Below are 15768 nucleotides of genomic sequence, written 5' to 3' on the forward strand. Positions count from 1 at the left end.
AGACACTTTTCAACCCAAAAAAATACATAAAAAACACACATGCGTGATTGTAAAACCAATTCACATTAAAATTTGTTTATAATACATAACATGATCATTCCATTCCATTCATACACAGTCTAAAATGTTTGTATGAAAAATTGTTTCTTTGATTTGTTTGGTCTAATATGGCTTCAATTGTATTTTTTCGTATAGGCACTCAGGTATTAATTTAATAAAGTAGACAAGTGAGAACGGGTGGAAAAAAATGCAGGTTTCTTCATTCTTAGATGATTTAAACGCTTGACTCGTGGCAGTAATTACTTGGTTATCTCTATCTAAATACAACAATAGGAAGGTACTTAGTACTTATAGTAGGTACCTAAATAAATATTATACGTATTATAATATTATTTATACTCTGGTTTTATTGTTATTTTTAAAAATCAACAAAATAAGTATCAAGAAACACTATGCATTTTTGTTCATTTTATAAAATTTTAATTGTTGTGTAACCAATATTTTCCGAGAATGTAAGAGTATTGAATTTAATTTTTAAAACAGTTTTAATGCTTTTCAAGCAATATGGATGAAACTAAGCCTAATATTTTAATGCAAGATTGGGAGGATGAGTATTTAATTGAAACTGCTATCGAATCACCTCGAGTTTGGGTCACGTTAAACGACGAAATTGAAATACAAGAACTAAAATCTGATAGATTTGATGAAGTGCTTAAAATTATCAAGGTAAAACATAATACTAAGTTGAATTTAGATGGTCGAAAGCTGATGTGTATAAAACTATGTATTTTTTATGGAGGTACAGAGTACCTATTAAATCTCACTACGTAGTTAAATATTATAGTTTTTTACATTTCTATGTATTACTTGTTATACTTGTTGTAACAATTCGTATACCTGATTCACACGATCTGGCATAAGTTATTTCTTATACTATATTTTTCAATTAGGAATTTTGCACTAATAAGGAACGTTTTTTACTGAAACTCTTCTTATAATTTAATTGTAAATTAATAACACAAGCACTTTGACATCGTTATGTGTTTATTACATTGGTGATGAAAGTGGAATGACAATTTAATCATGGAGACATGGAGTGAAATTCCAATGATTTTGTCGAATTTTATTTGAATTTCAAACGTTTATAAATATCATAACGTTTATAAGACTATGAGTTATTTAATGATTATTCTATTACATTTTAAATCTTAGGTCCAAAAATTATAAACTAAATTGATTTTTAACTACAAAATAGTTTGAAAAAATTTTTTCGATCTTGAAAATTTCGTAAAATGCTTTAAAAATTGATTACTATGTATTTCGGACATTTTGTTATTGCTGTGAGAAAAACTTGTAAAGAAACTTTTATTCAATTTAAAATTGTTTTTTTTTAAATAAAATTTATATTTTGTGATGACGACAAGTCTCTGTATAGATTTTTTCTGAATTATAATTTATAAATAACGATTATTAAAATCGACGTTGTGGAAATCTGGTTATAACTATTCCTGTACTATCGCAGATTTTTTCAACTTTTCCCAATCACTATGAAAAGTATTGGGATTTTCTACTTTTTAACCCGCACAGTAGTACCTAACTAGATTACGTTTTCTACCTGGAATCACCCTTTATATATATTGAATATTGAATTAATCTGCTCGAAAGGGTGATGACACAAAAAAAAACACTTCGTTGTAAAAAACCAATATACATTTCTCACTCTAGTGCGAATCCAAAACACAACTGCATTTCCTCGGTCAGCTGTTAAACTGCAATAATTGGTACCTACTTAATAAGAGTTATAGTGTTGTATGATATTTATGATTTTCTAAAAACGAATAGGAACATTACATCTATGATGAACCGTTAATTCAAAGTAGTCAAATGTATACGGACAATGGATCTGTTGAAGAATACTTGTACTTGGTTCAAACTTGGATGAAAGACACACTTTCAACTGTTGCTGTGGAGCTGAAAACTGGAAATTTAGTAGGATTTCTTGTATGCCGATTCAACGAAATACATAATAGAGATCCTGAATTCAGCAAAGATAGGGTAACAACTTTTTTTCAACTATCTACCAACACATGTGAGCGCATTAGATAGCCAAGGACTAATTAATTATGAGTTTTCATTAATTTGGCAAACATATCGGCACGTTTACTCGAATACCTACAGTAGTAGGTATCAAAACTTCAAACGAATAATATATTTGTATAAATATAAATAGAATTTTGTAACGTACATTGTCCAATTATTACAAGTGCATACGTCAGATCGAAACTAGACAAAGTTCTACAGGATTGTTTCTCAATGAATATAAATAATGTATACATTTCTATATTTTTCAAAAAATCTGCCCACATTAATTATTAAAATAAAACTTCAATTTTTTTCTCATGATTTATCATTCCTTCAAAATATGTATTATTTATTATAGGCAAATTGTTAAAAAAAAAATATTAATAAGACTAATAATAATTCAACCGTAAGCATTTCACCAGACCCATTTTCAATTTGAAAATTATTATACACATTTATTTAATCAACAGGTATATGAAGGTTCGATATTGAGGGAGCTGAAAAAGTTCAAACACTATTTAACAAAAAGGGGTAATGCATATAAACACAATAACGTGGACAAAATGTTAGAAGTGTATTCGTGGTTTGTGCTTCCCCAATACAGGAATAAAGGTTTGTATCTATTATCCGACTTGTTACAGGTAATATGAATGTGAATAAGTTGATTAATTTTAATTTACAAGTTAATATTTTTTAAATGGTTCAAAATATGTTCTCATACCTACAGTTGTTATCGTTTTGTTGTATTTACTAGTTTTTAATTATCTATAGTGACTTTCACTTAATATTGTGGTATACGAGTAATAATGCGTATCATAGTATTTACTTTCAAATCTGTTTTGAGATAAATGTTTTATAAATGTAAGCATTCATAAATGTTATACCATTATATTATGTTAGGTATAATCACATATATTTTTACGTTATTAGGTATTCGACATTTTTTACAGCATGTATATTATTTTTTATACATCTTGTAGATAGTATATTGGTACATCTACAAAATAATACGTCGTCGAATGGGTAACAGGACCGACAAACGCTAGATCATTTTACTGTCAAGTAAGGGTGGACATTTGCCCCTGTTTGATTTTTAAAGCAGCCCTATGGGTAATTGCCGATTGTTTCTGTTCAGCCAATATTATATTATATTTTATTTTATTAGAACTATAACTACCCAGGTAAAATGTAAGGGCCAATGTTATATTTCAGTGTAGCAATGTCATTATCGACAGATGATATCAGTTCCAACGAATTTTCGAAAGATTTTAAATTGTTTTCAACCGATGACTAAATCTTATTAGCTACCTATTATTAGAGAACTACTTTCAATAAACATTTCGTATTTTTTCTGGTTAATTTAATCGTATGCTTAGTAAATACACATTAGTAGGTAAAATACATTTTTTACATTTTTGGATTTAAAGGACATATTTTAGATTATCAAAGCATATTTGAGTCTTTATTACTTATTTTGATCTATATTTGATGATATTTCAGTGCATAAAAGTTCTTGTTCTAGTTATTACTTATTACCATCAAACAGTGCATACAACCACACTACCAGATTAACATATTACCTCAAAATTAGATAAAATATTATAAATTACAATCTTAAATATTTACAAATTTACATAACTGTGACACTATCGGTACCTAGTTGATGAATTCACCAAGGCCAAGCTGAAGACTAACTGTATATATAGATAAAGGTATATATAAATTTTGCCTATCATTTTTTTTCCGCAAATGGTTAATTTAGTTCGATATAAATTATTTATAACAAAGGTTTCTGTACTCACACTTACTGATTAAAACCAATGTATAAATTAAGTATGATAACTTCCCCGGTACGGCTGGTCTAGAGGGTGAAACTAAAAATTATGAGGTGAAACTCGGCGAGCTGACGGGATGACTTAAGCAAAGTCAAAATTCGTCGATGCTCCACATCGGAGACCTGTGTGGAATGACGAATTTCCGGAATTAGTAATGATTTTATATAATATATATTTTACAAGTATTCAAATACAGTCGCAGGTATTTATTTTGAAATGTATTTAATGGGTATACGTATTTGAATTTTGAGTACTCAGTTGTAAAAAATACATATTTTTAGATTTCTAGTATCAAAATAAATGCCTACTGTTATAATCTGACCACAGATTAAATTAAACCAGATGGTGCACTTCTTATTCAAGTCATGCTATCCTCAAAAATGTAAACAACCAAAATGTACCTCAAATCAGTATCACCGCTAGGTAATAGAGAAAAACAATTGTTGTGAGAAATGATTGATTATTAACCTCGTGTCACTGATACTTATCAATCGTGCCAAATTCCTTACCGTTGTCCTAATACTATTTGATTCAATAAGTGTAGTAAATATATTATACAATAATTTATTTCTCATAAATTATCCTACCGCATTGAGATAGGTTTGAGTAATCAGAAATGTCAGCAGTGCATAATTTGGCTTTATATAATAATCTGTGATCTGAGTTGGCTCATTTGACCATACCCGTGATCGGTTATCCGTTACCTATAATAAATTATCGTAGGTTAGATATCGCAAAAGTGCTTAATGGTTTTATACTTTGATACTGTATATTACTTACGTTTTATGGTAAGTATATTAAATTATATAGGTACTAAGTACTCGTAAAATTAACTGTGTAAAATGGAATAAAGTTACCATTAAAGATAAAGATGATGAACTTATATGTTCAGAATGTAAAGTTGGAGGACGTTACAAAAAGGTTAGTGTGAGTAATGTCCAAGAATACGAAAAACAAATAGTAATGTAGGGAGTGAAAAAACGAGTGGAATAGCAAAATACAACAACTGGTGAATAACAAAAAGTTTACATAGAAGCTTTGGCGGAATCTGGTACGATATATATGCGATCAATTTGATCAATTTAATACCACGATAAGAGTAGTTTAAATGAGATATAACAACTTAGATGACAGAATACCCCAGTACATGTTAAACTTGAAAATAATAACTAACTAACAACAGAGGTATACAGTTATTAAAAACAAAAATTGATGACTCGGCAAAGTAATTTAATAAAGCCGTTTAAATAGTTGGCATTGACCAACAAGTCCAAGTACAGATTGTAAATCTAAGAAAATATCGACCTAAGCGAAGTTTAGAATTTAATGTAGAAAACGCATATAGATTATCAATATCACATAAAAATAAAATGAAAATAACTGCTTGGTGGTCCGATGAAAATGAAAGAAACGAGTTTATATCAGATTATCAACACACAAAAAAGACATAACAATTGCTTAACGAATTTGCGATGAATGGCCAAAAATAATGGATTATTGTTATCGAAAAAGTCAGTACAGATAATTTAACTAAATAACTTAAATTGAATGCCGCAAATAGACTATTTCGGTAACACGAATACCGTAGAAATATTCTTGTATTGACCAAAATATGTTTCCTTCAGTCTAATATTACAGATTACAACTGGGTGTTATTTATATAGATCCAGACAATAATGAAAATACACAAAAAAAAACGACAACGTATAAATCAATTTATTAAGATATTAAATTTGTATTTATCTATCCGTGGGTTATAAAAAAAAAAGGAAAAAACTCCATAGATGACGATTGATTTCTTGAATTCTTGAATTCTATTAGAACAAGAGATAAGATAGGTGTAAACTGACACTTAAATACCAAATTATATACGATTGGCGATTGAGTAAATACTTAAAAAATATAAGAATAAAATACATAGGAAATGATTATTTTAATAAAAATTTAAAGGCATCCAAAGGATAGGAAACTTGTAATATTATCAGGGAGATGGACACCTAATAGCAATGGCAACCAAAATCTGAATACTAACACCCAGGAATTATACATAATAATGATATACAATTGATACAAACAATAAAACTTATAATATTAGCATCATGTTAATATATTTAACAGTTATTTTGTAAATGTAGATAAAAAAATATGGCTAAACACATACAAGAAGATATAATATCGGATACGGAACTAGGTAGTTTATTATTATTCAAGTACGATGATAACTACGATATTAGACATAAATATGTTTCTCTGAAAAAGAGTTGATAGCCATAGTAAAATAAATTAAGAGAGGATCCATCAACAAGATATGGTGATATTCCAACCAAACGCATTATTACGAATTTCGGATTAGGTACATTTTAAAACCAATCATACATTTAGCGAACGTGAGTTTAAAAAAGTATATTTCCACAAATAATTACACAAACAAAAGATCATTATTATTCCAACGGCCAAAAGGAAACGTCGAATTGCTATTTCATTTGCTAAAATAATAGAAAATTCAATCACAAACATGTATTATCTAAAAATTGTATAAAACTTAACGTATTAAACTCCATAAATGGAAGTCAATTTAAATTTAAAGAACACAATATTGATAGACAAAAATCAAAATGTAATATCTTATTTTGCTAACTTGGTGTACAATTATCTGGATAAAGAGGAAAATATTATGTTTAGGAATATTTTTTTAACATTGCAGAAGCATTCGACTCGGTATGAGATGAAAAATTATTGGATGAATTAAAAAAAATAATGTTTGCGAATATTTTCTGGCTCTGTTTATAGTTTATATATATGTATAGGGCCATGGATTACAAGCATTAAGAACAAATTAAAATATTAGTGATTTTCAAGCAATGAGATAATACTAGTATTACATAGTATAAGGTTCCACTTTGGGCTATTCTTTTTTCAATATTCGTAAATGATTAATATATTATTATTATTATTATTTATTTATTTACTAAATTATTTTTGATATTTAATAACTTATGTGAGGTGGAGACGAAAGCAAATTTAGGATTAGTAATAATAAATAGATGGAATTAAAAAAATAGCTTGTCACTAAATATACGTAGGCAATAATCAATCCGTGTTTGTTCTATTTTCCTTATCTAATATAAATTTTTCAAAGGAAACTATTATTGTTTTATTATTGTAGACTGGTGTAATAAAAATGTCATGAAAATGGCACAGGGTACAATCCACTAAGTATTTAAGAATTATATTCGACGAACGTCTGAAATGGGTACCACATATTGAAAATATAATAGTATACATACCAGAAAATTCTTTTGTACATTCAAAGAACAATTACGAAATGTTTTAGACAAAAATACCATAAGAATAATACGTCTGACTAGAGTACAATCTATATTGTCATAATATATTCTGCTTATGTGGTGGTCAGCTTACAAAAATGCCTCGGAACAACGTAATGTAATACTGAGAATTCTAATTAGAATAATGCTAAAATATTATTATGAAAATAATTATTGCACAGATGACTTATTCAAAATGATTACAATTTTAAGTCTCGAAACGTTGATTTTAATGATATGTAAAAACACACAATATATCAAATAATAAAATAACTATGTATGTAAAATTAATAATAAGATATTAAGTATTCTGTTATGTTATATAATATACAAATATACAAATTTAGTTGGTAAAAATTGATTAATACCTACAAGACAAATACAAATTATACTGTGCAAAATTATAAATATCATATAATATTATTAAAACAAGTAACTATTAGGTACCTAGTTGAAGTTATTTAAACGACACGATTTTTATGTTCTATCAATTCTCGATCAGTGTACCTATTAATCAGCTTTTACTATAACTAATGATATTTTTTTTTCTTTAAACTAAAACTTATTGTTCATTTGTTTTAATAATATTATGTACCTATTTTTAATTTTGCACAGTATAATTTGTATTTGTCTCCTGTGTGAATCAGCTTTTACTTACTTATTGTGTTTGGTAAAATCCCGAATGAAATTATGATTCTTGGCTTTCACTGAGTACGAACAGTAAATCCTAGCATTAACTAGTAAAACCTAGCTCTACCTAGTCACCGGCCATTTACGGCAGTATGATAAATTATGTGCGTGTAATAATTATAATAATAAGGTACATTTTAATTGATTGCAATAAAAAAAGTTTAAAAAACTTAACCAAATTTTTTAGGGTTTTCGTGCTTTACATTAATAGCACTTGTCATTAATTGAATACCGTATCATTTGAAGTGACTGTAAATAACTCATCTGTTTTCTATGTCTAGGTATTTTGATTTTCATTTGCGTAATCATCACATGACAACAAATATATTATTATAAGAACCCTTACGACTTTTATAATAAATTATTATGTTCTCAACGGGTAGATGTGTTTATATCGCGTTTAACGTGATTAAATAGAAAATAAAAATTTAAAAAAAATGATACTTTTAAGTGTTGAACACACGACTGTCTTTGAGCACTATTTATATAATATTATTTGAATACTATTTTACTCAAATAAACCTTTACTCGAGAGTAGGTACGTTGCGACGATGCCACAATGCGAAGTGGTCTCTAAAAACCAACCCCGTCTAATAAATTCTGTTCGCTCTTCTTCTTCCGGTACAGGAATCGGCACGGAGTTGCTGAGAAACGTCATGGAGAGACAACTACCCGAGTACGAATGGTTCGACATCCAAGTGATCGGCGGCGTGTTCACCGACATGGTGAGCCAGCGAATCGCCGAGTCGTTGGGAATGGTGACATTGTATGAGTTCGTATACTCGGCGTGGACGGCCACCAACGAGAAGACCGGCGAACAAGAAGAATTCTTCAAGAAAATCGTTCGGGAAAATCACTCGGCCAAAGTGATGTCTGTCAAAGTGGGCCAGTCGTCGTCGGTTCCCAGCGGTCGTCAGTCGGGCGCGATCGACGAACACGACAATATTGTTTAGTAGACATTTTCACCAACCGATCGGATGATAATAATTATTATTGTGATATTGTATTTGGTTTGAATCGCATATTATTTTTTATGCACAATATTTTTGATTTACAAACTCTAATTTTAAGGCGTGCGTGCGAATTATAACACGTTTATTGCGGGGCACAGTGCGCCAGAATATTATAACAATAATCGGTCAAAACCCAAAATAAAACTTATCATCAGTAATTGATTTCTCTATACAGTGGAACCTAGCTATCTCGAAGTTTCTGTAGGTCGAATTTTTTTTCGGTCACGATCATTCTGTATTTGACTTGCGTGTGAAGTTATTTCGGTGCACCGAATTTCCGTAAGTCACATTTTTCTATAAGTCGAAGTCATTATCCGGTACCCGCCGCCCATTACGATTTACAAACTCCACAGATTAGATAAAGTAAAAACTTCGAAAATACGTCCAACAACAGTCAGGAGTTAATGACAACATTTATTTCTATAGAAAATTGTATACACTTAATATTTTGGGTAGTTTTATTGAAAATACTTCTAATACTAAACAAAAATGACAGATTTTCTACTTTCGTGGAAAATAATGTGCTAATGTGCACTTTCCCAAATTACGAATACTAATAATATGTATACAATACATAAATACATTCTATATTTACACATTTTTCCCAATAATCAAACATTTTTATTTCAACTTTTATACATGTCTTAAATTCCCTCGGTAACTTGAAGTTCCGATGTGACAATTTTTTTTTTTTTTGTCCCTCGTGACTTCTAGATGCCAAGGTTTCATTGTATTATTCAATTATATCAATCTAACTATAGATTAAAAATAAGTACCCATTACACTAATTATTGTTCCCGACATCGTCTTCGATATTTATGATTATCATAGTATATTTTCTACTCATTTGAGTATTTGACACTATACAGTTTGCTGTCTGTTATATTTGTTACCTACGTATTCGGCTGTTAAAAATTTAATTCAAACACAATTATTTTTAATTATTTTTTCATTGATTCGTCGGAAGTCGACAAGTACATTTTATTATTTAAAAAATGTAGTGACATTTTTTAATCTTACATTTTAGCTAGGTATTTAAATCGACATTATTGAATTGCATAATAGTATATACCTTTGAGATACAGTATATTTTTTTAGTCTGAGCTCCTAGTGTTTTTAAAATTAATTGAAATTATTTCAAATTTAGTAATTGAAAAATCGGTAAAAATCATTTTGCTTGTCGTTGACTGTTTATCAATGAAACATTTTTAAGGTTGTAGTATACGTTTTGCTTGTACATCTGAACTATGGAAACTCGTCGCGATCTTTTTTAATTCGTACAAACAATTGAAGGTGACAAGAGTTCGAAAATTCAATATGAGCGAAAGAACTTAAATAAGGTGTTAGGATGAGTAAAATATTCTAATAAAATCTTGGATTCTATCAACCAATTCATAGGTACCTATACCAGTTAACAGCATACGTGTTAGCAGCGACATTTTTCAACGATGGAAAAAAATGAATAGGACCAAAGCAACAGTATAATATTAAATAAAAACCACTTTTAATTCCAATTCGTGTATCAAACTAAAACACACTACTAAAATCAAATGTTTTAATTGAATACCGTGGTTTTGGCCACAAAAGTATAATATTATTGTTATCTGGCCCACTGTGCGGAGCACACTTAATATATTACGTGGGTACGATACTTCGGTGGTCACTGCGTTAATTCATCCGGATGACGTATCAGAAAAAATAAAAGATGTTCGTGGTACATAATATTATATTATATAATATACGATGTACATCTGCAGGCGTAATAACACAGAGATCGGCGGTTGGTCTGCGAATCGCCTGGCATCGCTCATTTCGACACGTTTTATTATTGTACACATATAAACATTTGAAAGCAATGATAAATCATCGGATTTGAAAAATGATTATGAGCGCCGCAGCTAACAATTCTTAACTAATCGTATGGCGTAGTTGCTTACGTATTTTTCACGGTTCCGTGGGTTTCGAAGTTTTTCTCGGGACCGCTGAATAAATCGTAAAACGCTGTGCTCTCAAAGTTTAAAAGTATAGAGGTACCTACCCCGTGGTCTAAATATATATAAGACTGTCGTTTTATATAAAGTTTTGGAGCTTTTGTGCTGCGTGGAAAAAGTGTCCACAAAAAAAAACACCTACCTTATAAAAAAAAAAAAAAAAAATATATAAAACATCGCCGCTGGAAAACCAACACATTCTTTGTCGATTCGCTCGAAATTGAATCAAAAAATAAAAAAAAAATAGTAATAAAACAGGCCAGAAACGGTTCATTGGAGCTTCGACGCGGTGCACTGAGCTGTGTGCTGCCGTGCAGGCATTTCGAAGGTAGATAACTTTTTTTGTCGTTGTCGATTTCTTACGAGGTGTTAGTTATTATAATAATAATAATAATACGAAAAGGCGCATCGCATCAACCGAGACCGAAATGTCAATGCGAATATTATTATAATAATAATAGTTTGATACAACAGAATAATTGAAGAGGAACTCCCTCGGTGTACAACAGACGATCGAACAGTCAAACACGTAATGACAGAATGCTAAAATTTATGTATCGGTGACCTCAGAAACACTGAAAACTTCAAGCGTATGTACGTCAGAATGATTTACGTGGATACTATAACTAGTATAACTATAAATTTGCAAATTAGACATCATACTTAATGACTCCAATTTCGATCCAACGAATCCAAATGTATTGACATTTATAGAAAAAAAAACTAAAAAATTGTAAATTTCAAATGTATATACATAACTTTTATAGAGTTGAAATATTTTGAACATTTTATCATGTATATAAGATAATAAAATAAACACTTGATAAAAATGTCAACTATCTACAGTTAACAGTTTTTAATTAACAACAAAATAAGAAAATCTTTGTGTGATGGATATTTGTTAATTACGGGTAAATATCCAATGTCAAACTTGAAACGACCGTAAAAAATTAATTTGACTTCCTGGTAAACTTTCTTTCTCGTTAAATGTAGTAAAACTTAAGCAGGATCTTGTATTACATTTTCAAAGTTTAGATGTAAATGAAGACATTTTTATGAATTTCTTACTCGTAATAATTTGAAAATTATGACGGAACAATTAATATTTGATCTGCAATAATGAAAAAAAAAAACAAATAAAACTCAAAATAGTATGGTGCATAGAAATGTCTAGTATAAACAGCTAATGAAACTGTCAAGTACCTATTGTAATTTTTTTAGAGTTACACCAAAAACCAAAATCGATTTTGTCAAAAATACTGGAGTCAAAAATCGAAGTAGAATTTCAACTAGGTACTTATAAAGCAATGAGACACAGAAAAAAAATGTTTAAATCATTGTAAAATCAATACATATTTTATTGCTCCGCAGTTGTTTTTACAATTAAACCACGAGGGCAATATAGCTAATATTAAGTTACTAACCTGGACTTAGGCCTACCCAATATTTTCGGGCTAGATCCGTCCCTGTCAGTTGGTGATTAATCCGAGCCACAAGGACAACTATGACAGAGAAACTACGCACATAACAACGCGAAAAATTGTCCATTGAATTTTTAAATAAATAATTGTATTATTGGTTGGAAGCTTGGAGACGAAAACAAATAATACGTATATATTTTGAATTGATGGTAAGCAATATACTCAGCAACAATTGTACTCGTTTCCCAGAATAAATGTAAGTATATAAAAGAAAATAAGATAGTCTCTTATAATTTAATAAATAATTATATATATATTATATTATACAAAAAAAAAACCCATTTCAACTTGCAAAGGACATAATCTTATTGAAAAAACTATAATTCACTAGTAGGTATATTAGGCACTTTAACAGGAGTGCTGTTCCATCCGAAATCAAACGGACTTGCCGAATCAAGGGTTAAGCAGTCATAGTCATACAATTTTTCAAACAATTTTCGACACTCAAATACATCTTAGCTGATAAACAAAAACACTGCACATTGAACTTTACCAACAATACGCAAGCCAGACGTACGTTTAGTGAACTACTCAACACTCGCCATTTTTCATTCATTAGTTTCAAATAGAAACGAAGCAGTTATGAATAATGAAAACACTAGCCCAAAAACGATAAGGTGGTAGATTATTGAAATATAGATGAAAATTAGCAAAAAGGAAAATATTACGGGAAACGTACTATAGTAGAAATACACAAAAAAGGTAATGAGTAATATCACAGTAAGAACGACTGTGAAATACGTGAATGGACCACGAAAAATATATATGGTCACATGTACTTAAACCTTGTCAAACAGATTGTCTCCTGCAACCGATATAAGAAATGTACCCCTTAACGACTCCACCTCGGCTCGCCGAACACGTCCTAACGCAACGATGAACACACAAACATAATATTCTGAATAGATCAATATTATACGGGTACTTTAAAACGCATAACAGCCAGCAGTGAGTACTCAATTTCATTATTCATCGAGTAATTGACTGAATTAAAATAAGTTGATCGCATTTATATCTATTTTTTCAGTCGGAAAATATTTAAGTTATGGTTTTGCAGTCATAGTTTTCAATCGTGCATACATGTTTGTACGACACTTAAGCCGCGCGGATAAAATAATTTATAGGCATAATGACAAGCTCATACTTAGCATAATATGCAATGCAATACGTGGCTATGTAGGCGATGCGCGCTATTAGTTTGGCTTGATTAGGAATCTTGGCGTTCACCACGTAGGCGGCGGGTGCGTAAACAATAATTATTGTTGTCGAGCAGCTACTCGAAATCCTGCCGTTGCCTCGGATGTAATATACGCACAGTGTGATGAAGTGTTTCCAACGACTATCCCGCCGAGTTCCGAGGTCACATTCATTTATTTGATCAATAATAATTGTAAAAAAAAAAATTTTAATCGTAATAAATATCAACGCATGACATTTGGCGAGGAACACGTCAATATTGCAATTAGAGCTATACGTTTTCGTGGCATTTTGTAAAAATTTATATTTTTTAAGTTACAGACAATTTTTCAACTATAAACACAAAACACTTACCGACAATATAGCGATATATCGTCGCCATCGTTATTATATCATGATGATCACAGTTTGTGTTATTATTACTAAGTACGTAACATTGTTACGAATATTTAATACCATAATTACAAAAGTTGAAAGCCATCTACCTCTTTTAATTTACGTAACCGCTTAAAAAACCTACCTAACTAACTTTGAGAAAAAAATTCAAATCTTCTGTTGTTGAAATTCCCATACGAAAACTTTCAAACTTACAGCTTTGATCGCGATCGTATAGTGTGTACCGTATAATATGTTTCGTGCAATAATAATTGTTAAGGTTTTGAAATCGCTCGAAACACGACTATTATATTATACGACAGTTAATTCTGCAGGGTGGATGACATCATATCGAAACAATTAACGCGTTTGAAAACCGTTCTGACTTCTCAAGATAATATTACATCGATTACACGTGATTTATTAAAACACTACTAATAATCCTGCAGCTTAATATATTTACTCAACGATTAATAATGTCGGACAGTTGAACTTTCTAAGATCCTCATCTCGTAAAGGTGGACATTTAACATTGACTTTTGATTCAAAAAGTAGTACCTATACTGGAAGAACACATTCACAATTTCAGTGCAACCGAGGGTAATGTGATTTTATAGTTTTCTGAAACGGAAATCAATTTTATCCATTAGGAGGTACATGAAACGTAGGTACATAAAACGTACATGAAATTAAACATGTATTGTACACAATTACACTGCGAGCAGCATTTGGAAATGTCCTCATACGGGAAATAGGATATTGTCGAAATGGCCAGTATATAAAGAACCTTGTCGTGTTTTCGTTGTCTGGGATAGGTGTACCTACATATAGAATTTAACCATTTAGGTAAGTACATACATTTGGCGAAACTTAAACGTTCACTGAGCGTGCATATGCAGGTTATCAAAGAATAAGCTTGTGCAAAACAGTATGGGTTTAAATTTTACAATTAAATACATTTGAAATCACTTATTTGATAACCAAATTAATTATTGTAAAACCAATAGGTGTACTCGAAAACCAACACCACCCCTTAAAGACGTAATTATAACAATGAATATTTTTACCAAATTATTTTTTTTTTAACTTAAATATTGTAAAGTGTACCATCAATAATAATAATATAATTTGCCAATTTTTGACAGCAATTGAAATATAATTATTGAAGTCATCGTAAAAAAATTTTAGATTATAATTATTGAGTTAAAACTCAGAAGTATTGGAGAACCAATGAGAAGTGCAACTAATAATTTTACCTATATCATATATTTTGAAATTCGCTGTGACGCCTAGAGTAAAGTTTTTAGCAACTTTATGTTATTTAAAAAAATTACTTTAAGTTATAATTGGAGTAGTATTGTAAGCCAGCCGTATAAAGTAGTAAAAAATAAGTAATATAGGTATTTAGTGTAATATTTCATCAAGTAGCTTAACAAGTTAGCCTATCTGCTACTTCAATGAAAACTTTTTTTTCGATAACTGATCATATTTCTTTGAAGAATAATTAAGAAAATGTATTTTAATTTTAAATTACCAGCTTATATCCGAAACTTATTTTATTTGTTGTTGAGTAATTTTTTTTTAAGTTTTATCTTTATAATTTTTTCAAGTGTTATTATAATAACCATACCATAATACTATAATCATAGATATTTTTCAGTACACAAAAAATTTTAAGTAACATGCTTATCTCGAATAACTTTTTTTCATATTTGAGATTAATTTTAATCTACCTATTTCCCTATCAATAAATTTGAATACATTCAAGAGGTGTTAAG

The 15768-nt window shown here is 29.8% G+C and overlaps 1 protein-coding gene across 1 annotated transcript; it reads left to right on the forward strand.

Annotated features, from left to right (window-relative positions):
- Nucleotides 1-564: 564 nt before the first annotated feature.
- On the forward strand, nt 565-8886 carry LOC111037607. Its single transcript, XM_022320272.1, has 4 exons — nt 565-726; nt 1843-2055; nt 2553-2694; nt 8561-8886. Exons 1-4 carry the CDS (start codon nt 565-567, stop codon nt 8884-8886), a joined length of 843 nt encoding a protein of 280 aa, XP_022175964.1.
- Nucleotides 8887-15768: the final 6882 nt, after the last annotated feature.

Source organism: Myzus persicae, unplaced genomic scaffold (genome assembly GCF_001856785.1).
Source record: "Myzus persicae strain clone G006 unplaced genomic scaffold, MPER_G0061.0, whole genome shotgun sequence".
Taxonomy (NCBI): Eukaryota; Metazoa; Arthropoda; class Insecta; order Hemiptera; family Aphididae; genus Myzus; species Myzus persicae.